This window comes from Hylobates moloch, unplaced genomic scaffold (assembly GCF_009828535.3).
Source record: "Hylobates moloch isolate HMO894 unplaced genomic scaffold, HMol_V3 SCAFFOLD_2, whole genome shotgun sequence".
Classification (NCBI taxonomy): Eukaryota; Metazoa; Chordata; class Mammalia; order Primates; family Hylobatidae; genus Hylobates; species Hylobates moloch.
Window position 1 is genome coordinate 106,361,976 of NW_026652277.1, and position 24,418 is coordinate 106,386,393.

Here is a 24,418-nt window from a genome sequence, read left to right on the forward strand (position 1 = left end):
CATGGGAAATAAATAAAGGGCATCCAAATCAGTAAAGACGAAGTCAAACTGTCACTTTTTGCTGATGATATGATTGTATACCTAGAAAACCCTAAAGACTTATCCAAAAAGCTCCTAGATCTGATAAATGAATTCAGTAAAGTTTCAGGATACAAAATTAATGTACACAAATCAGTAGCACTGCTATACACCAACAGCGACCAAGCTGAGAATCAAATAAAGAAGTCAACCCTTTTAAAACAGCTGCAAATAAAATAAAATACTTAGGAATAAACCTAACAAAGGAGGTGAAAGACCTCTACAAGGAAAACTAAAAAACATCGCTGAAAGAAATCACAGATGACAAAAACAAATGGAAACACATCCCATGATCATAGATGAGTAGAATCAATACTGTGAAAATGACCATACCACCAAAAGCAATCTATAAATTCAATGCAATTCCCATAAAAATACCATCATCATTCTTCACAGAACTAGAAAAACCAATCCTAAAAGTCATATGGAATAAAAAAAAAAGAGCCTGCAAAGCCAAAGCAAGCCTAAGCAAAAAGAACAAATCTGGAGGCATCACATTACCCAAAGGCAAGCTATACTACAAGGATATAGTTGCCAAAACAGCATGGTACTGGTAGAAAACCAGGCAGGTAGACCAATGGAACAGACCAGAGAACCTGTAACAGCCAACTGATCTTTGACAAAGCAAATGAAAACAAAGTGGGAAAAAGTGCTGAGATTCACCTATTTCAACAAACGGTGCTGGGATAATTGGCAAGCCACATGTAGAAAAATGAAACTGGATCCTCATCTCTCACCTTATAAAAAAATCAACTCAAGACAGATTAAAGACTTAAATTTAAGACCTGAAACCATAAAAATTCTAAAAAATAACACTGGAAAAACTCTTCTAGACATTGGTTTAGGTAGAGTTCATGACCAGGAACCCAAAAGCAAATGCAACAAAAACAAAAATAAATAGATGGAACTTAATTAAACTAAAAAGTTTCTGTACAACAAAAGAAATAACAGAGTTAACAGACAACCCACAGAGTAGGAGAAAATCTGTATATATATACACACACACACACATATATATATACACACATATATATGGGTATATAAATATATATATAAATGTAATGCTCCATATATATATGTATATGATGAAATACTACTCAGCTATAAAAAGGAACAAAATAATGGCATTTGCAGCAACCTGGATGAAGTTGGAGACCATTACTCTAAGTGAAGTAACTCAGGAATGGAAAACCAAACACTGTATGTTCTCACTCATAAGTAGGAGCTAAGCTATGAGAATGTAAAGCCATAAGAATGATACAATGGACTCTGGGGACTCAGGGGGAAATGTGGGATGGGGGTGAGGGATAAAAGACTACACATTGGGTACAGTGTACACTGCTCTGGTGATGGGGTCCACCAAAATCTCAGAAATCACCACTAAAGAACTTATCTATGTAAGTAAACACCACCTGTTTCCCAAAACCTATTGAATTAATAATAATTTTTCAAAACAAAGTTGAAATAACTTCCCCTAACCACAATGAAATCTGAAACTAGCATGAAGATGCACCAGTCTAAGACTATGCTGAAGTCCCAAGTTTACACATATTTATGTCTTTATGTAGGGCTTAGATAGAAAACTAAAACTAAAAGACAGTAAATAATGGAAGAGTGTGTATGTGTTCAGCTATAGGAATAATTGTAATGCTCCATTTTATATATTTAATATTAATAGTACAGATGTACAGATACTTATTGGCATGCTATAGCAAATTTCTGAATTCATTTAACATGTGGCCAAATATCTATTATTTTTTTGTGTTCTTTCTTTTCTCTTTCTGACCTTTATAAAATGGAGCTCGTTTTTAGAAATATAGTTGTAAAATATCTCTAGCAAACACTGCCTCCAACACCAAGCCACCCACACTGAGGAACTTAAGTCCTGTGATGTTAATGAATGAGAATGTCTTTTCCTCCAAGATCAAGTGAATAATTTCGTATCCTGATTTAATTTAAAAAATCAACAACCAATATGTTCTTAAGAAAAGCAAAGCAGTCTCCATTTTTAAAAGGTTATATCTCATATTTATGACATACCATATTATCATTACATTAGCTTAATGGGAAAAAAGTGAACATAACAAATACTGGTATTTCATATTCACAAGTCAGGTACAAGCCAACATAGGAAATGAATCTTACTTTTATAATCTAATGTCAAACATTTGAACTATGATTTTTAAATTGTTATCCAATTAACTTACATTCTAATTAATATGCATGTAATTTGGTGGAGCCATAGGAATTATGAAAGAACTTCAACAATTAATAAGGATAAGAATCTTTCCACAGTGAATGAAAGAACTTTCCCACAACAACATCAAAGGAAAAGGACACCCTAAAATCATGAACTTTTTTCTACAGGGCTGAATTATCCAGGGATAAAGGATTGACAAAAGATTGACTTTTGTCACTGAGCTCGTTAGGAAATGCACAGATAAAGAAAATGTTATGTTAATAAATCAGGTGAGTGGTAGGGCAACTACCACTCCAATACACATAACTCTGAGACTGTGCTTTTGAGACACCATGTAACTCACACCACACACACAAAAAATTCTCTCCTTACTGAAATATATCAGATAAGCCTCTCTCTTTTTAGTTACTTCAGCTCTAATAAAGAGAAACAGGATTTTCCAAATCATTGGACAGAAAAATATTGAGCTGTCAGAAATGTTCCTGCTGAAACCTATTAGGATTCCTGGCTATACTGCTGAATTCGGTGAATGGGATAGTGAGGGGGTTTTATGAAGAGACTCTTGCCAATTCCCCTCATGTTATAGGGATACTAAAAATGGAAGACAAAAATGTACTTGAATACTTGTCATTATTTAAGGAACTAGAAAAGTCAGGAGGTTCCATAATTTAAGATCCTAATGATGAACTTTAGAGAATGTTTACATTTAAGTTAAATTAATGGAGTTATTTAAAGAGGTGGTAATACTATGGTAACTAAGAAGATTTTTCATTTAAAAATGTTGATATTGTGGTGGCCAGGCTTAGTGGCTCACACCTGTAATCCCGGCACTTTTGGAGGCTGAGATGGGTGGATCACTTGAGTCCAAGAGTTTGAGACCAGCCTGGACAACATGGTGAAACCCCATCCCCACAAAAAATTAGCCAGGCATGTAGCATGCACCTGTAGTTCCAGTTACTTGGGAGACTCAGGTGAGAGGATCGCCTGAGCCTGAGAGGCCAACGCTGCAGTGAGCTGCAGTGAGTTATGATTGTGCCACTGCACTCCAGCCTGGGTAACAGAGTGAGACTCTGTCTCAAAAAAAAGATGCTGATATTATGACTGAACATCTTCAGTATTAAGTATCTTGCATATTCTACTTAGCCTTAGTCTACTCTGAAAAATCCTTATTTTTCAAAACATAAAAATATGTTATATAAGCAGGTGGAAAGGAGTTTTAACTCAAAACTCTCAAATGGATAGAAGAAAAATAACACATGGAGCCAAGAAACAAATGTGAAAAAAAAATCAGAAAACTATGTAACAACAACAAAAAAATCACAAAAGAAATGTATTGGCTTCTCGCCAGGTGCGGTGGCTCATGCCTGTAATCCCAGTACTTTGGGAGGCTGAAGTGGGCGGACTGCCTGAGGTCAGGAGTTCAAGACCAGCCTGGCCAACATGGCGAAACCACAGCTCTACTAAAAATACAAAAAGTTAGCCAGGCGTGGTGGTGCGAGCCTGTAATCTCAGCTACTCGGGAGGCTGAGGCAGGAGAATCACTTGAACTCGGGAGGCAGAGGTTGCAGTGAGCTGAGATTGTGCCACTGCACTCCAGCCTGGGTGACAGAGTGAGACTCTGTCTCAGAAGGAAAAAAAAAAAATTATAGGTTTCTCAGAAAACATTAACAGAAAGTTACAAAAACAAAACTGAGTGTCTCAACTCTTTCCTTTTTATAAATTGCCTTGAATGGTAATATTTTTTCATTTCTTATAACAAAGCTTAATGGAATCAATTAACCAACCCTCAACTAATATTACTATAAAAACAACTTTTGATAAAAGGTTAAATAATGCTTTCCCACTAAGATAAGAAGCAAGACAAGTATGTCTGTTCTTGCCATTTCTATTCAACTCTGTATTGTAGGATTTAGTCAGTGCAATAAAGAAAAAGCAGGCCAGGGGTGGTGGCTCATGCCTGTAATCCTACTACTTTGGGAGGCCAAGGTGGGAGGATTGCTTGAGGCCAGGGGTTCAAGACCAACCTGGCCAACAGAGCAAGAACCTGTCTCTATAAAAAAGAAAATTAAAAAAAAGGAAAAGCAATAAAAGGCATCAAGATCAGAAAGGAGAACTGTCCTTATTAGTAGAGAACAATCATTTATGTAGATAATCCTATGAAATCTGCATAAAAGCTACCGAACTAATAATCGAGTGTAAGATTGTAGAGTTTAAAGCCAGTACATGAAAAGAAAAAAAAAAATCAATCAGCTTTTTACAGACTAGCAACTACCATTAAACAATCAGAAATTAAAATTAAATCCTGCCCAAATGTCAGGGTGAGTAAAAAAAAATTTAAAAGAAAACTTTTATAATAGCATAAAAAATACAAAATAGATAAATTTTCTTGAAAAATGTCTAAGACCAATATACTGAAAGCAACGAAATATTGCTGAGAGACCTAAATAACTAGAGAGCAATGTGGCCTTAATGAATTGGAATATTCGATACCGTTAAAATTTCAGTTCTCTGCAAACTGATCTATACATTCAACACAATCCCAATCACAATCTGAACAGGAATTTTTACAGAAACTGACAAGATGATTATAAAAATTCACATGGAAATGAAAGGAACCTAGATTGGCCAAACAACATAGAAAAAGGATTTATAGTACTTGACTTCATGATTTGTTATAAAGCTACAGTAATCAATATAGTGTGGTTATTGGTAGAGGAATAAACACATAGGTCAATGGAATGGAAGAGTCCAGAAATAGATTCACACATATACAGATCAACTGATTTTCAACGAAGCTGTAAGGTCTTTATTCTTTTTGAAAGTGGTTTTGGAACATCTATATATCCACATGTCTGGAAAAAAAATATATTTGAGAGTAACATTCTGGAAAAAAAAAAGATGAAAAAGAAAAAGAACATCAATCCATACTTGACTCTTCCATAAAAATTACCTCAAATGGACAATAAACCTAAATGTAAAACTTAAAAGTATAAAACTTCTAGCAGAATACATAGGAGAAAAATCTTTGTGACTTTGGGTTAGGAAAATATTTCTTAGATACAACAACAAAAGCATGAGCCATGAAAGAAAAATCAACTGAACTTCATCAATACTAAGAACTGCTCTTTGAGGACGCTGTTAAGAGATGAAAAGATAACCTATAGCTGGGAGAAAATAACTGCAAATCACAAATCTGATAAAGGACTTATATCCAGAAGATATAAAAAATGTTCAAAACTCAGTAAGAAAACAAAAAACCCAATTTTAAAATAACAAGATTTGAAGAAATACTTCACTAGACAAGATTTGAACATCCATTTCACTAGATTCAGATGGGGAAAAAGTACATGAAAAGAATCTCAGTCATTACGGAAATGTAATACAACTACCACGGGACCCAGCCATTCCCCTCCTAGATATTTACCCAAGAGAAAGAAAAGCGTAAGTCTATGCAAAACTCGTACACAAATGCTCACAGCAGCTTTATTTATAATAAATAATAAGCTATTACTTATAATAAGTAATAGCCCAAAACTAGAAACAACGCAAATGCCCATCAGCAGGTGAAAGGATAATCAAACTGTGCTATAGCCATAGAATGGAAACTACTAATGGCAAAAAAAACACAATTACTTTTACACCAACCTGATACTTGGCAATAAAAAATAATAAACTAGTGATAAGTGCAATAATGTGGACGAATCTCAAAATAATTATGCTGAGTGAACGAAGGCAAAAGAGAGAGAAAGTGAATATACACTATATGATTTCACTTACATAAAGCTCTAGAAAATGCAAATTAATCTATAATAACAAAAATCAGATTAGTGGTTGCCTTGGAGACCAGGGAAAAAAAAAGGAAGGGCAGGAGGGGGAAATTTCAAAGGGGCACAGGGAAACTTTTTGAAGTGATGAATGTTAATTATCTTGATTGCAGTGATGGTTTCACAACTACAAGTATGTCGTAATTTATCAAATTGTACAGTTTATTGTTTTTCAATTAGATCTCAATAAAGCTGTTAAAAACATTTTTGTTTTTCAAGGCAGAGTCTCACTCTGTCGCCCAGGCTGGAGTGCAGTGGTGTGATCATGGCTCATTGCAACCTTGACCTCCCAGGTTCAGGCGATCCTCTTGCCTCAGCCTTCCAAGAAGCTGAGACAACTGCCAAGCCCAGCGAAATTTTTTTTTTACTATTTTGTAGAGATGAGGTTTCACTATGTTGCCCAGGCTCGTCTCGAACTTCTGGGCTCAAGCAATCTTCCAGCCCTGACCCTCCCACCTAGGCCTCACAAAGCACTGGGAGTGCAGGCATGAGCCACCGTACCTGATTTGTAAACATTTTTTTAATGGCAAAAGGGATGATCTCAAAGATTAATCTCTAAATGTACTCTTCTAAATGAATCACTGAACTGTTTCGGTCAAAGTCAATTTTACTATGGCAAGAATATTAAAATAATCAATTCCTTTGAAAAGCTGAAAGATTTCTTCAGCAGAAATATGCAAAAGCTAACAAAATTATCACTTCACATTCACTTTTTTTTTTTTTTTTTTTTTGAGACAGGGTCTCACTCTGTCACCCGGGCTGGAGTACAGTGGTGTGATCACGGATCACTGCAGCCTCAAACTCCTGGGCTCAAGTGGTCTTCCCACCTCAGCCTCCAGAGGAGCTGGGACTATAGGCACATGCCACTGAACTCGGCTAATTACAAAAAAAAATTTTTTTTGTAGAGACAGGGTTCCCAGCATGGTCTCAACCTCCTGGGCTCAAGTGATCCACCTGTCTTGGCCTCCCAAAGTGCTGGGACAAAATATTTTTATATGTTGATTATTATTAGCAAGTTTTTGATGGATTCTAGATAAGACAACATCCAGGAAAGGTACACTGAAAATGAACAAACATACCTTGATTTGTGCAAAGGGTCTTTCATAACCTCCAACATACAGAAGGCCAACATTTTGAGGAAGTAACCTACAAAGAAAAAAAAGCATTATTTATAAAATACTCCTTCTTATGAGTAAGGTTGTATAATTATCAAAATTTGAATAATAGATATAATACAGATACACTATAAAATATATTAGATGGATGCTGTGAGAAAAGTAATAACTCTGTAATTATTCTTGTCTTTCACACTATGAGATAGTAACCAGAAAATACATAATTTTATATTTCAGAAAATAATGGAAGCCAAGTGTGGTTGTGTGTGCCTATAGTCCTAGTTACTCGACAGACTGAAGCAGGAGGATTGCTTGACTCCAGGAGTCCAAGGTTGTAGTGTGCTATGACAGCACCTGTGAATAGCCACTCCCTTTAGTATGGGCAATATAATGAGACCCCGTCTCAAATAATAATAATAATAATCAGTAAAATGTTGAGAATGAAAACTTAAATGTAGAACACTCTAATATATTAGTAATTCTAACAAAATTACAGAGGGCCCTTGAATAACACAAGTTTGAACAGCATGAGTCCACTTATACAGGGATAGTTTTTCAATAAAAGTTACACTGAGTGTGCCTGCCTCTCCTGCCTCCCCTTCCACCTCTTCTGCCTCTGCCACCACCGAGACAGCAAGACTAACCCCTCTTCCTCCTCCTTCTCAGCCTACTCAACGTGAAGATAACAAGGATGAAGACCTGTATGATGATACACCACCACTATGCACTGTACAGGAGATAATATAAACCTAAATATATCAGTACCAAAATCTAACAGGAAAACCTGACAAATACGTATAACCTTAACAAAAGGTACCCTCCAATAAGAGGTATAACAGAGAAACTCACCATTGGAAAGCAGTGGAATAAAGGTATTTGCTATGAAGGGATCTGGAAAAGTTTGAATAGATAGGATTTGGGATTAACCTCAAAGAGTGGGTAACACAAAGGGAGAAACTTAAACAATGTCCTGAGAAAAAGATTTGAGATAAAGAGGGTACAAGTATGGACGGAGTAAGGAATAATTTAGTTGGAGATGAGAACTCAAAAGAAGTTTCGAATTAACCATGAAGAATTTCAAATGGCATATATTTTATTTTGTACGCAATATGGAGTCATATTAAAAGATGTGCTTACTTCTTATAAAACAATAAACATGAAAATAAAAATCAAACCAAATAGAGGTCTAATATAAAAAAACGGTAATGGTTATGGTCTCTGCATTATCCCTTCCTTCTTACTCTCACAGTTCTAATATGCCCATCACTCTTAAATGCAATGAAACATTGTGAATGAAGAAATACTATCATTATAACTGTGCTTGTAGAGTATGTAGGGAACTGGTAGTGGTACAGGGTATAGGAAGGACATAATTAAATATTCTTTTTTTTTTTTTTTTTGAGATAGAGTCTCGCTCTGTCGCCCAGGCTGGAGTGCAGTGGCGCGATCTCGGCTCACTGCAAGCTCCGCCTCCTGGGTTCACACCATTCTCCTGCCTCAGCCTCCCGAGTAGCTGGGACTACAGGTGCGTGCCACCACGCCTGGCTAATTTTTTGTATTTTTTAGTAGAGGCGAGGTTTCACCATGTTAGCCAGGATGGTCTCAATCTCCTGACCTTGTGATCCACCTGCCTCGGCTTCCCAAAGTGCTGGGATTACAGGCGTGAGCCACCGCGCCCGGCCCATAATTAAATATTCTTGTGTTTAACCGACCTAAATGTAGATATATCTCATCTTTCTTTTATCACAAATCTTTACATCATGGACATTGTGAATAAATGGATACAACTCCAGTCTGAACATGATTACACATAAAGAAGAAGAAAAAAACTGCCCATATCCCTTGCCCAGAGGAACTATGCAACGTCACTTCTCAGAGTCTCAACATTAAAAGTTAATGGCCTTTTAACATAATAGAATTCTAATGATCTCTAGGATGGCTATAAATTCTATTGCATGAATCTGAGAATGGAACACTGTGTGGTATCTAGAGTCAAAACAAAAAAACTAAACAACAACTGCAAACTCAAAACAATCAAAAAGTTCTCGGCATGCCATATTGATATAATCATAGAAAATTAGAACACAAGATTATCGTAACCATCTCTTTTAAATTCTGTTAGTGATTTCAAAACCCTACTTCAACAATTCCAGGATATACATTTATTTATAATTTAACTTCTCTGAAATTGAAATGTCTGTGATGCTAGGTGGTATAATAATAATAACCAGGTGATTGTTGTGAGGTAGTTGTGTGATTACCCTTCACTGACGTGGTCTACTAAGACCATGAAAGCAGTCTCAAAGCAATTTAGATTCTATGAAATAAGGTAGATATTTAGTCTCCTGGGAATATCCCCTGTCCCCTATGTTCTACAAGAGCCTATAGGCCAGGCGTCATGGCTCACACCTGTAATCCCAGCACTTTGGGAAGCCGAGGAGGGGGGATCACCTGAGGTAGGGAGTTTGAGACCAGCCTGACCAACGTGGAGAAACCCCGTCTCTACTAAAAATACAAAAATTAGCCGGGCGTGGTGGCACATGCTTATAATCCCAGCTACTCAGGAGGCTTAGGCAGAAGAATCACTTGAACTCAGGAGAACTCAGGAGGCAGAGGCTGCAGTGAGCCGAGATCACGCCATTGCACTCCAGCCTGGGCAACAAGAGCGAAACTCTATCTCAAAAAAAAAAAAAAAAAAAAAGCCTACGAAGTATTAAAGGGTCACTAAGAGAATATTAATAGCTGCTAAATACAATTCTGAATTAAGCCAACTTAGCAAAAAGTTTTTCTTACATTTGGAATGTTAGTGATGACATCATAATTTGAAACATACTGTTGATGGTTACAAACACGACTAAAGGCATTTGTTTAGTAGATTCAAATAGGAAACATAGGAAATGTCCCCTAATCTAAGAAATGGAGAATTTCTTAGCCCATCATTTGACAAATAAGAAATTAACCAACAAAACTTTAAATCGTTCCCAAATCATTGTGGTATCATAAATTGAATGTTAGTTATATATAGCAGTAATTTAATTTATTTCCTATATAACGAATGTTCACAGAAAGCTTGATAAAATCTCCTTTAGCAGCAGGAACAGTCACTGTTCATACAAATAGATGCTAGAAAAGGAAAAGAATAAAAGCTGCCTGACATTTAAAAATCAATATGCCTCTAAATTACTATGCATATGCATTTCAGAAAGTTTGCCAATATACTATTTAGTGTGTCCCTCCCTCCAACTTGCCTAATAACTACCTTTCCCTAAATAAGAAATTTCTTAAATATATCAGTTGGCACATATATATGTATGTATGTATGTATATTTCACTTTTAAAAAACACTGTTCTTCCTTATTCATATACTTCTTTCTTATTCATTATCCTTTACCATATATTATATTACCACCTTCATTTGAGTGGATTTTAACATGTGTCATAATTTAACGGCCTGCTATGTATAAGATAATACTTTGAGAACACAAATTCTCACTTTTAAAATGGATTTCTTTAAATATTTTTACCTTTCAAAAATTATTTTAACAAATTGTATACGTAATTATTGTCAAGTAATATGTACCATTTCATCATGTACGGTGCTTATATACAATATAACAATCACACATTTTAAATCCCCAGAGTAAAGCATTAATTCAGCACTAATAAACACATTTATATGTATATTTTAAAATAGAAACCCTGACTCACTTGGTACCAGGTCACTGTTTTACCCTTAAGTGAGGCGAACATTACCATAACCTTTATACAAATGCTAACAACTCTAAGATATTTGCTTGCAACTAAATACTTCTATACTGTGGCTACCAAAGAGGATGTTTTGGGAAGTAGCAATAAGGAGGTACTGTTGGACAAAAACAATCTATTACAGCTTTAGAAGTTAAGAATAGGCAAGACTAATATCCATTTTGCTTTCAATTTTCCAAACACAAACATTAACCAATATCTATTCTGAAAAGAAAGCCCCAAAATTGTTTCCAGAAAAGTTTCTCATAAAAGAAAGTAAAACTTGTCAGGTAATAGAATAAACATTTAAAAGAACTTCATTCACCCAATACTGATGATACATCAAACACAGAAAAACTGCTTTAAAAGTAAATTGAGTCTGTAATTATTTCAAATTAAAAGTTTAAAAGGAGCAAGGGATTCTTTCTAAAAATAAGCTAAATAACTCAAAATTAACTGTTCTATCTACAAGCCATAACTATAGTACCCGTTATTAGATACATATTTTAAACTGCAACAAAATACCTTGAAACAACTTATAAGCACCTTGAATACTGACTTACATAAAATTCCACTGCTTAGCAACTTATCCAAAGACCAGACTACATCCAATACATCTACTATTAGAAAACAAACAACCAAACAAATAGAAAGCAAATACACTGAATATAGGATCAGTAGTGCCATCTTGAACTTAAGAAAATGCATATCATTGATAAGATCTACATTACCCTTTGAATCTTCTAGTGGGATGTAAATTTAAAAAGTGTATTCCATAAAGCAAATTTTTTTTCCTTTTTTAAAATTTCCAACTTATATTTTAAGTTCAGGGGTACGTGTGCAGGATGTGCAAGTTTGTTACATCAGTACACATGTGCCATGATGGTGTGCTGCAAAGATCATCCCATCACCCAGGTATTAAGCCCAGCATCCACTAGCTATTCTTCCTGATCCTCTCCTTCCTCCCACATAAAGCAAATTTTGAACAAATAAAATAATGCAGATCATAGCCTCAGAACATAACTCAGCTAGAAATCAATAACATATAAGTAACCAGAAAAATCCCCATGTCTGTAAAGACAGAAGTATACTTATAAATAACCCATAGGTCGGAGGTAAAATCATAATTGAAATTATGAAATGTCTTCAACCGAATAGCAAAATAACAATGTATCAAAACTTGTAGGTTGCAGTTAAATCCAACTTATAAAGAAATATACAATCCAAAATATATATATGAAAAAGAAGAAATGCTTTATAGGAATTGATGAGTTAAGGATCCACCTCAAGAAATTAGAAAAATAACAGTAAATGAAATCCAACAAAAATAGAAGCAAAGAGGTAACAATTAGCAGAAATTCATGAAATGGAAAACACACTGGAAAGGATCAAAAACACTAAAAACTATTCCTTCTAAGATAATAATTGAATTGATGCTGAATGAGGCTAACAAAGAAAACACACAAATAGTAGTACAAAGAAAAAAGAAAACAGCCTAAATGTAGTAATAAATAATAAGAGGATATTATAAATACTTTTATCCCAACAAGTTTCAAAAGTCAGAATAGAGAAGCTCCTAGAAAAATATAATGCACTAAAACTGACACAAGAAAAAAATAGAAAATCTTAGATGTCTCCCACAAACAATTTAAAATTACTCCACAAAGCAAGCAAAAGGTCTAGCAAATTCACCAGTAAATTCTATCAAAATTAATTCTAATTACATATAAATTTTTCCAGAAAATAGAAAAGAATATTTCCCAATTCATTTTATAAAGTTAGCATAACTTTGACATGGACACAAAATGCAATGTGGATTCAGAGAGAATAAGAAAACAAGCCACAGATTGGGAAAAAAATATTTTCAAACGACATAGTGAAACATAAGTTTCATCCAAAATATAAAACAAACTATTAAAACTTAACAGTAAGAAAATAAACAAGTTTGCTTGGCACAGTTGCTCATGCCTGTAATCCCAGCACTCTGGGAGGACAAGATTGGAGGATCACTTGAGGCCAAGAGTTCCAGACCAGCCTGGGCAACATAGCAAAACTTCATCTCTACAAAAACTATAAAAATTAGCTGGGCACGGTGGCATGTGTCTGTAGTCCCAGCTACTCAGGAAGCTGATGCAGGAGGATCTCATGAGTCCATGAGTTAAAGGTTACAGTGAGTCATGAACGCACCACTGTACTCCAGCCTGAGTGACAGCAAGAACCCGTCTCTAAAAACAAAAATTTAGAAAAAGAAAAAAAAAATCTGATTTACAAATGAGCAAAAGACTGGAACAGACACCTCACAAAAGAAGATATGCAGACAGCAAGTGGTTATATGAAAAGATGCTCAAGTCTCATATGTCATTAGGGAAATACAAACTGAAGTAACAGTAAGATACTACAACACACCTATGAGAATGGCCAAAATCCAGAACACTGACACCACCAATGCCGGCAAGGATGTGGAGCAACAGGAACTTGCAAGCATTGCTGGTGGGAATGCAAAATAGTATAGCCCCTTTGGAAGACAGTTTAGTGGTTTCTTACAAAACTGAATATACCCTTACCACATGACCAGTAATCATATTCCTTGGTATTTACTCAAATAAATTGAAAATTTATGTCCATACAAAAAACCTGCACATGGGTGTTTATAGCAGCTTTATTCATTGTTGCCAAAACTTGGAAGCAACCAAGATGTCCTTAAATAGGTGAAAATAAATGATGGTACGTACAGGCAATGCAATATCATTCAATGCCAAAAATAAATGAGCTATCAAGCCATGAAAAGACACGGAGGAAAGTAAAAGTATAAGAAGTCAATCTTAAAAGCCTAAATATTGTATGATCCAACTATATGATATTCTGAGAAAGGCAAAAGGATTTTTTTAAGGCAGTGAAACCACTCTGTATGATACTATAATGCTAGATATATGTCATTATACATTTGTCAAAACACCACCAAGAGTAAACCTTAATGCAAAATACAGACTTTAGTGATAATTACATGTCAACATAGGTTCATCAACTCTAATAAATGTAGCATTCTGATGCAGAGCACTGATAGTGGGGGAGGGCAATGCATGTGTGGGGCAGGTAGTATATGAGAACTGTCTGTACTTTCTGCTCAAGTTTTGCTATGAACCTAAAACTGCTCTAAAAGACAAAGTCTATTTAAAGAAAGAAATGAACTATGAAGCTACAGAAAGACATGGAAGAAATCTAAATGAATATCACTAAGTGAATGAAGCCAATCTAAAAAGACTGCATACTATATGATTCTAGCTATATGACATTCAGAAGAGGCAAAACTATAGCAGCAAGATCAGTGATTGCCAGGAGATCTGGGGGAGGAAAAAAGGAACAAATAGGTGTTGCACAGGAAATTTTCAGAGCAGAAAACAAGTCTGTATGATACTGTAATGGTTGATATCATCTGTACATTGTGAACCTGTCTAAATCCATAGCACTATAAAACACAGCTAAACCCAATGGAAACTATGGACTTTAGTTAATAATATAACCAATTTGTTCATCAATTGTAACAAATGTACCATACTAGTGCAACATGATAAGGGAAACTGTATGCCGAAAGAGAAAGGGTATCTAGGAAATCTCTGCACTTTAATTTTCCATAAATGTGGAAAAAGACCTATGAAAATGTCACTAATTTTTTTACAAAATGCAATGTTGACAGTATAAGAAAGGAAACATATAATATAGGCCAACTGCAGAGAGGAGAGGGGAGAAGCGGGGAGGATGAGGAGGGAAAAGGAGGAAAGAGGGAAGGGAAGGGGAAAGGGAAGAAAAAAGCAAAGAAAACCATCAAATTGGGTTTATTCTAAAAATCATTTAATATTAAATAATTCACCATTGTAATTACCTGAGAAACAGGATAGGGGGGAAAGACTATATTGTTATAATGGCAGAAAAGGTATTTGAAAAAACTAAACACCCTTGTATAAGTACTCTCAGCAAACAAGGAAGAGAAGCTAACTTTTTCAATTTTATCTAAATGATCTAAGTAAATAAATAAATCAAACCCTACAGGAAACACACTTAATGGGGAAATTTTTAAATTTTAGATGGAGAAGAATGCAAAAATACCTTCTATCACCATTTTTGTTTAACAATGTACTAGAGGTCCTAGCCAGTGTATTAAGGCAAGGAAAAACATGATCTAAGGTTTAGAGGCAAAAAAGCTCACATTATTCATAAACATAATATATATACATATGTATTCCCCCTAAAATGCAGAAAAATTATTAGGATTAATCAGTGAATTTATAATAAGATTCCTGGATACTAGATCAATTAGAGAAAAATAGCAGTTGTATTACCAGCAACATGCAGTTAAAAAATGAAACTATGGATGATCCAATTCAAAATGAAATTATAAAAAATATTTTTAATCTAGGAATAAAACTAACAAAAGAAGTGAAAGGCCTTAATTAATAAAAGTATCAAACATTATTGCAAGAAATTTAAGAAAACCTAAGTAAATGAAAGAATACATGTTCACAGGTAGGAAATCACAACACTGTTACCACATAAAATGTTCACAACCTGATTTATATATGAAATGCAATCTAAAAACTCCTGACAGAATTTGTATGAGAAACTTCATAAGCTCATTTGAAAATATATGAGGAAAAGCAAAACAAGAAAAATATTAAATATTATCCTAAAGAAGAACAAAGTAGGAGGACTTGCTTACTAGATATCAAGACTTCTTCTCACGAAGCTTTAGCAGTAACGAAAATGTGACTGACGTAAGGACAAACAAGTACGTTGGTAGAATAGAACAGAGAACCTAGAAACAGACCTATAGATAGGCACTGAATTTATAACAAAGGTGGCACTGCAGAGCAGAAGTGAAAGGATAATCTTTCTAATAAATAGGCAGGGATAACTGGCTATCCACACAGATGAAAATATGCCATATAGGAAAATACTGGTATATCTGTCTACATTAAAATTAATAATTTATGTTTATCAAGAGATAGACTAAGATCCAAACTCTGCACAAGTCACAAGAATGAACTCCAAATGGATTGGGAATCTAAGTACAAAAAAAGGAGAAACTTTACAAGTATTAAAAGAAAACCTGAGTAAATTCCTCTTCAATTTTGATATGACAAGGAAATAGAGAAAATGTTGGCAAATCATACTATGTAAATTGTTTTTAAATGGCATGGCAAAAAAAACACCATAAACAAAGTCAAAAGATAACTGACAAACTGGGAGAAAATATGTGTAACATATACCACAGAAAAGGGACTACTAACTTTAATATATAAAGAACTCTTAAACATTGAGGAGAAATGGGAAAAACACATTAAAAAGATAATTCAAAAATATAAAACATGGACATTAAGCATATGTAAAAATATTCAAACTCACTTGTAACTAGAAAAATGCAAATTAAAACAACACTGAGATACAATTCCCACTTACCAGATTGGCAAAATTAAAATGTATGGACAACACATTCTTCTGGCCAGGCTGTGGAAAACAGACACTCTCATATACTACTATTGGAAATGCAAACTAGTATAACCCGTCTGGAGGGAAATTTGGCAAAACTACACATGCACTTAGCTTTTGACCCAGTAATCCTCCTTCTGACAATGTCCTTGAAGATGTACCTCCAAAAACCAAAAAATACATATGCACAAGGCTATTTACCACAGCACTGTTGGCAGTTGCAAAATGTTAAGGACAACCCAAACGCTCAGACATAGCAGAGTGGTTAAATAAGTTATGGTTAAATCCACACAGTGGAATAATATGCAGTGGTAAAAAATGCGGACAATCTCTACTTACCAACAGGAAATGATTTCCAGGATATATTTACCGTGTTAAGTGAAAAAAAGAAGGCGCAAGAGAGGATATATAGTATGCTATCCTTTGGTAAAGAAAAAGTATAAAACATTCATGTATCTGTTCCTTTGTACAAAGGAATTATAGGAAGGCTAAAACAGAAACTAAAGAGACTGATTCCCCATGAAGGATAGGTGCAAACAGGTAGAAATCATGGGGGAATAAAAATAGGGCAGCAGGATGAGTGAAGAGTGACATATCTATGAGAGTATCTTTTTATATAGTTAGGACTTAGAACCATTACAATGTTTCATATACCAAACGATCAATTAATCATATACTAAACGACCAATTTCATATACTAAACGATCAATCAGTATGTTGAGAGAACCTAAAAAGGAATGAAAATAATTATATTTACAAATGAATAATACACATGAAGGGGGATGGGGATGAAAAGGAGCTAATTTAAGTAACTTCAGAAAATAGTATTTTGACTATATTCTCTAAGGCTACAGACAAAAAGAACTGTAGACAAACACTGTACTTGAGTCAATGAATGTTTCCCACATGGATACTGGTTAGTAATTATGAAAATAAATACTAGGATTTAACAAACAAATATATCATGGATAAAGAGATGCAGGTTTCTCACTGTACAAAGAGTTACAAATAAGAAAAGGAGAAAGGACAGAATTAACATTTTGATGTTGGATAAGGACCATCAGTAAGGTCTCATGCCTTTTAATATACTGACAGATGGAAGAAGAAATAAATATAAATATACACGTAGGTGCTTGTTAGTATATGATACATTCCTAGCTCTGTCAACAGAGAGGGCTTAGAATGACACCCAGAAGCAATGACCACACCTAGGATTAGATTTTTATTTCTAACTATTATTCACCAATAAAAGAAACCAGGGCTCCTTAGAGAAACACCTAATTCCTGGGCCGAGGAAAGAAAATAGAAGATTCTGTAACATCTCATGGTACTAGAAAGTAAGGAAGTACTGAAAAGCAATGGAAAGCGTGTCAAAGACACAGAAGCCAACTTGAAAGAGTTCCCAATGGTCAAAATGAAAACACTAAAATAAAATTATAATATTGGATTATAACCCATAAAATAAAATACAGCTCTGACCCTTGGATAACATGGGTTTGAACCACGGCACGTAGGTCCACTTATACGCAGATTTCTTACACCTCTGTCCTCACTGAAACAGCAAGAACAATCCCTCCTCTTCCTCAGCCTTCACAATGATGACAAGGATGAAGACTTTTAGGATGATCCACTCAAGTCTAATGAATAGCATATTTATTTTCTCTTCCTTATTATTTTCTTAATATTTATTTTTCTCTAGCTTTATTATAAGAATATAGTGTATAACACATGTAACTACAAAATACATGTTAATTGACTGTGTATGTTATTGGTATGGCTTCCAGTCAACAGTAAGCTATTAGTAGTTGGGTTTGGGGGAGTCAAAAATTATATGCAGACTTTCTACTGCAAGGAGGTCAGTGGCCTTGCATTGTTCCTGGGTCAACTCTATTCTTAAGTCCACACCAATAGGCCAGGTGTGGTGGCTCATACCTATAATCCCAGCACTTTGGGAAGCCAAGGCAGGAGGACTGCTTGAGGCCAGGAGTTCAAGACCAGCCTAGTCAACATAGTGAGAACTTGTCTCTATAAAAAATAAACAGGCATATTTTTGTAAAAGTCTATATCAGGCCAAGCGTGGAGGCTCACGCCTATAATCCCAGCACTTTGGGAGGTGGGCAGATCACCTAAGGTCAGCAGTTCGAGACCAGCCTGACCAACGTGGCGAAACCCCGTCTCTACTAAAAATACAAAAATTAGCCAGGCATGGTGGTAGGCACCTGTAATCCCAGTTACTCAGGAAGTTGAAGGAGGAGAATCACTTGAACCCAGGAGGTGGAGGTTGCAGTGAGCCGAGATCACGCCATTGCACTCCAGCCTGGCACAACAGAGCGAGTCTCTGTCTCAAAAAAAAAAAAAAAGTCTATACCAATATAAATAAATTTATGAGAACAGACAGCTCTTGTTTACAGTAAAATTCCTCTTTTTATTTTTTGGATGTAATTTGGATGTAATTTCTTTTTTTTATTCTTTCATTTTTTTTATTATTATACTTTTAAGTTTTAGGGTACATGTGCACAATGTGCAGGTTTGCTACATATGTATCCATGTGCCATGTTGGTGTGCTGCACCCAGTAACTCGTCATTTAGCATTAGGTATATCTCCTAATGCTGTCCCTCCCCGCTTCCCCCACCCCACAACAGTCCCCGGAGTGTGATGTTCCCCTTCCTGTGTCCATGAGTTCTCATTGTTCAATTCCCACCTATGAGTGAGAACATGTGGTGTTTGGTTTTTTGTCCTTGCGATAGTTTACTGAGAATGATGGTTTCCAGCTTCATCCATGTCCCTACAAAGGACATGAACTCATCATTTTTTATGGCCGCATAGTATTCCATGGTGTATATGGGCCACATTTTCTTAATCTGGTCTATCGTTGTTGGACATTTGGGTTGGTTCCAAGTCTTTGCTATTGTGAATAGTGCCTCAATAAACATACGTGTGCATGTGTCTTTATAGCAGCATGATTTATAGTCCTTTGGGTATATACCCAGTAAGGGGATGGCTGGGTCAAATGGTATTTCTGGTTCTAGATCCCTGAGGAATCGCCACACTGACTTCCACAATGGTTGAACTAGTTTACAGTCCCACCAACAGTGTAAAAGTGTTCCTATTTCTCCACATCCTCTCCAGCACCTGTTGTTTCCTGACTTTTTAATGATCGCCGTTCTAACTGGTGTGAGATGGTATCTCATTGTGGTTTTGATTTGCGTTTCTCTGATGACCAGTGATGATGAGCATTTTTTCATGTGTTTTTTGGCTGCATAAATGTCTTCTTTTGAGAAGTGTCTGTTCATGTCCTTCGCCCACTTTTTGATGGGGTTGTTTTTTTCTTGTAAATTTGTTTGAGTTCATTGTAGATTCTGGATATTAGCCCTTTGTCAGATGAGTAGGTTGCAAAAATTTTCTCCCATTTTGTAGGTTGCCTGTTCACTCTGATGGTAGTTTCTTTTGCTGTGCAGAAGCTCTTTAGTTTAATTAGATCCCACTTGTCAATTTTGGCTTCTCTTGCCATTGCTTTTGGTGTTTTAGACATGAAGTCCTTGCCCATGCCTATGTCCTGAATGGTAATGCCTAGGTTTTCTTCTAGGGTTTTTATGGTTTTAGGTCTAACATGTAAGTCTTTAATCCATCTTGAATTAATTTTTGTATAAGGTGTAAGGAAGGGATCCAGTTTCAGCTTTCTACATATGGCTAGCCAGTTTTCCCAGCACCATTTATTAAATAGGGAATCCTTTCCCCATTGCTTGTTTTTGTCAGGTTTGTCAAAGATCAGATAGTTGAGGATATGTGGCATTATTTCTGAGGGCTCTGTTCTGTTCCATCGATCTATGTCTCTGTTTTGGTACCAGTACCATGCTGTTTTGGTTACTGTAGCCTTGTAGCATAGTTTGAAGTCAGGTAGCGTGATGCCTCCAGCTTTGTTCTTTTGGCTTAGGATTGACTTGGCGATGTGGGCTCTTTTTTGGTTCCATATGAACTTTAAAGTAGTTTTTTCCAATTCTGTGAAGAAAGTCATTGGTAGCTTGATGGGGATGGCACTGAATCTATAAATTACTTTGGGCAATGTGGCCATTTTCACGATATTGATTCTTCCTACCCATGAGCATGGAATGTTCTTCCATTTGTTTGTATCCTCTTTTATTTCACTGAGCAGTGGTTTGTAGTTCTCCTTGAAGAGGTCCTTCACGTCTCTTGTAAGTTGGATTCCTAGGTATTTTATTCTCTTCGAAGCAATTGTGAATGGGAGTTCACTCGTGATTTGGCTCTCTGTTTGTCTGTGATTGGTGTCCAAGAATGCTTGTGATTTTTGTACATTGATTTTGTATCCTGAGACTTTGCTGAAGTTGCTTATCAGCTTTGGGAGATTTTGGGCTGAGACAATGGGGTTTTCTAGATATACAATCATGTCATCTGCAAACAGGGACAATTTGACTTCCTCTTTTCCTAATTGAATACCCTTTATTTTTTTCTCCTGCCTGATTGCCCTGGCCAGAACTTCCAACACTATGTTGAATACAAGTGGTGAGAGAGGGCATCCCTGTCTTGTGCCAGTTTTCAAGGGAATGCTTCCAGTTTTTGCCCATTCGGTATGATATTGGCTGTGGGTTTGTCATAGATAGCTCTTATTTTGAGATACGTCCCATCAATACCTAATTTATTGAGAGTTTTTAGCATGAAGGGTTGTTGAATTTTGTCAAAGGCCTTTTCTGCATCTATTGAGATAATCATATGGTTTTTGTCTTTGGTTCTGTTTATATGCTGGATTACATTTATTGATTTGCATATGTTGAACCAGCCTTGCATTCCAGGGATGAAGCCCACTTGATCATGGTGGATAAGCTTTTTGATGTGCTGCTGGATTCGGTTTGCCAGTATTTTATTGAGGAGTTTTGCATCGATGTTCATCAAGGATATTGGTCTGAAATTCTCTTTTTTGGTTGTGTCTCTGCCAGACTTTGGTATCAGGATGATGCTGGCCTCATAAAATGTGTAAGGGAGGATTCCCTCTTTTTCTATTGATTGGAATAGTTTCAGAAGGAATGGTACCAGTTCCTCCTTGTACCTCTGGTAGAAATCGGCTGTGAATCCATCAGGTCCTGGACTCTTTTTGGTTGGTAAGCTATTGATTATTGTCACAATTTCAGAGCCTGTTATTGGTCTATTCAGAGATTCAACTTCTTCCTGGTTTAGTCTTGGGAGGGTGTATTTGTCTAGGAATTTATCCATTTCTTCTAGATTTTCTAGTTTATTTGCGTAGAGGTGTTTATAGTATTCTCTGACGGTAGACTGTATTTCTGTGGGATCGGTGGTGATATCCCCTTTATCATTTTTTATTGCGTCTATTTGATTCTTCTCCCTTTTCTTCTTTATTAGTCTTGCTAGCGGTCTATCAATTTTGTTGATCTTTTCAAAAAACCAGCTCCTGGATTCATTAATTTTTTGAAGGGTTTTTTATGTCTCTATTTCCTTCAGTTCTGCTCTGATTTTAGCTATTTCTTGCCTTCTGCTAGCTTTTGAATGTGTTTGCTCTTGCTTAAAATTCCTCTTAATACATAAAAAAAGAATGAGAAAAATTTAAATTCACCAATATTTAAAATATTTACCAAACTGAAATTTAAAACCACAACAGTAATAATTTTGCAAGCAAAAAACATCAAAAGGTATTAAAATTAGAAAAGGAAAGTTTAATGAGAAACATTATATTGCATAGTCTCAAAGTTTCTCCCCAGAAAAACATGTAACAATTACAAAGAAAAAAAAATAGCAACTTTAGAGAAACACTGCAAATAACCTTAACCAATTATGGTTAACTATCACCAGTATTAAAGCTTATCAACACACCCCCTTCACTACCAACATATAACGCACTGAGAAAAGCATTATTTTCATAAGTTTGTGCCAAAAAATGCAAAAGAAAGACTCAACTGACAGTCTACAAAATAACTGACCAGTATTCTTTTAAAAGTATCAAGGTCATGAAAAACAAGAAGAAAGTATTATCACAGATTAGATGAAAGAGCCATGACAACGAAATGTAATATAGGATCTTGGAGTGGATCCTAGATGAGAAAAGGTATATTATTGGGGAAACTGGCAAAATTAGAACAATAAATGTATGTAAGTTGATAGCATTGTACCAGTGTTTATTTTCAGATTTTAATAAATGTCCTATGGTTATGTAAGATATTAAAAATTGGGGAAACAACGTGAACGATATACAGGAATACTCTGAAATATTTTTGCAACTTTTCTGTAAGTCTAGAATTATTTTAAAATTAAAAAAAAAATTGGTCGAGGGCAGTGGCTCACACCTATAATCCTAGCACTTGAGGAGACCAAGGTGGGAGGATCACTTGAAGCCAGGAGCTCAAGACTGGCCTGGGCAATGTAGCAAGACCTTATATCTACAATAATTTTTTTTTTTTAAAGTTAGTCAGGTATGGTGGCACGCACCTGTGGTCTCAGCTACCTGAGGCTGAGGTGACAGGATTGCTTGATCCCAGGAATTCGAGACTGCAGTAAGCTATGATCACACTACTGCAGTCCAGCCTGGGTAACAGAGTGAGACACTCCATCTCAAAAATAAACAAATAACATTTTAAAAAGTTAAAATGAGATCATTTAGAGACTGGAAGAAGCCAATAAGTAGATGAAATTTATAACACACATTATCTCCTAGTTTGAACATATGACTACTCTAGGATCTGGCAATTCCAATTTTGTGTGAATACATGGGTCCTAAAGCACATGTGCAGTATGTTTGACTTATTACTGGTAAGCATCTCAAACTGCTATCCACCAAGTGCCTATATATAATATTAGTGCCAATGAAAAGGAATGAATTCCATACAACATCATGAATGAATTTCAAAATCCTAATACTGAACAAATGAAGCTAAACGTAAAAAAGCAAAGTGTGGTTTGGATTTGTGTCCCCGCCCAAATCTCATGTCAAATTGTAATCCCCAGTGTTGGAGGAGGGGCCTGGTGGGAGGTGACCAGCTCATGGGAGTGGATTTCCCCCTTGCTGTTCTCATGATAGTGAATGAGTTCTCATGAGACATGGCTGTTTAAAAGTGTGTAGCACCTCCCCCTTTGCTCTCTCTTCCTCCTGCTCTGGCCATGTAAGATGTGCCTCCTTCCTGTTTGCCTTCCACCATGATTGTAAGTTTTCTGAGGCCTCCTTAGGCATGCTTCCTGTACAGTCTGCACAACTGTGAGTCAATTACACCTATTTTCCTTATAAATTACCCAGTCTTAGGTACTTCTTTATAGCAATGCAAGAACGAACTAATACAGTTAAGTGCAAGAACAAACTAGTACAGTTATATTTATATAAGGATCAAAACCAGGCAACAGCAAACACTAATTTTACAGATGACTACCTAAGTGGTAAAAGTGTAAAGAAGAGCAAAGAAGTAAAAACCACAGAGGCTGGGATACTGGCTATCTTTGGGTGGGAGAAAGCTGTGATTGAAAAAAGGCATGTTACGGCCTCTAGAATGCTGGCAATATTATTTTTCTTGCCCTAAGTAGTAATTAAATGGGTGTTAGTTACGTAAAATTTCATTAAGCTGTATATTTATGTTTTATGAACTTCCTATATGGGTATTGTATTTCATAATATAAAAGGTTGTAATACATAATACAAAAAGCACAAAGAAAAAACCAACATAAGCAATCAGTAAGAGAGACAGATTGACTCCTAAACAAGGGGTATAATATTAATTGATATAGTAACATATTTTAATAGTGATAGATGAATATTTTAAGAGATGAGCTTCCAGGAAACCCTGAAGTCATTCATCCCCTTCTTAGTATAGAACTGCATAAATATAACATAAAAACAAAAATCTCACATAATCTTGGCATAATGATTTTAAATACAAATGCATTAAACTTTTAAAAAGAAACATAACTACATTAAAATGTATAGACTCAGCCAAGATAGAGTTACAAGACCACAAACACA

General features: G+C 35.6%; 1 protein-coding gene across 3 annotated transcripts in view; it reads right to left on the reverse strand.

Annotated features, from left to right (window-relative positions):
* The window catches only part of RNGTT (RNA guanylyltransferase and 5'-phosphatase), a 362,779-nt gene that overhangs the window by 62,206 nt on the left and 276,155 nt on the right, over nucleotides 1–24,418 (reverse strand). For all 3 annotated transcript variants that reach the window (XM_032155038.2, XM_032155029.2, XM_032155048.2), the window contains one exon: nucleotides 7,182–7,248. In XM_032155038.2, the coding sequence (XP_032010929.1) occupies nucleotides 7,182–7,248 (67 nt within the window). The remainder of the gene's footprint in view (nucleotides 1–7,181; nucleotides 7,249–24,418) is intronic.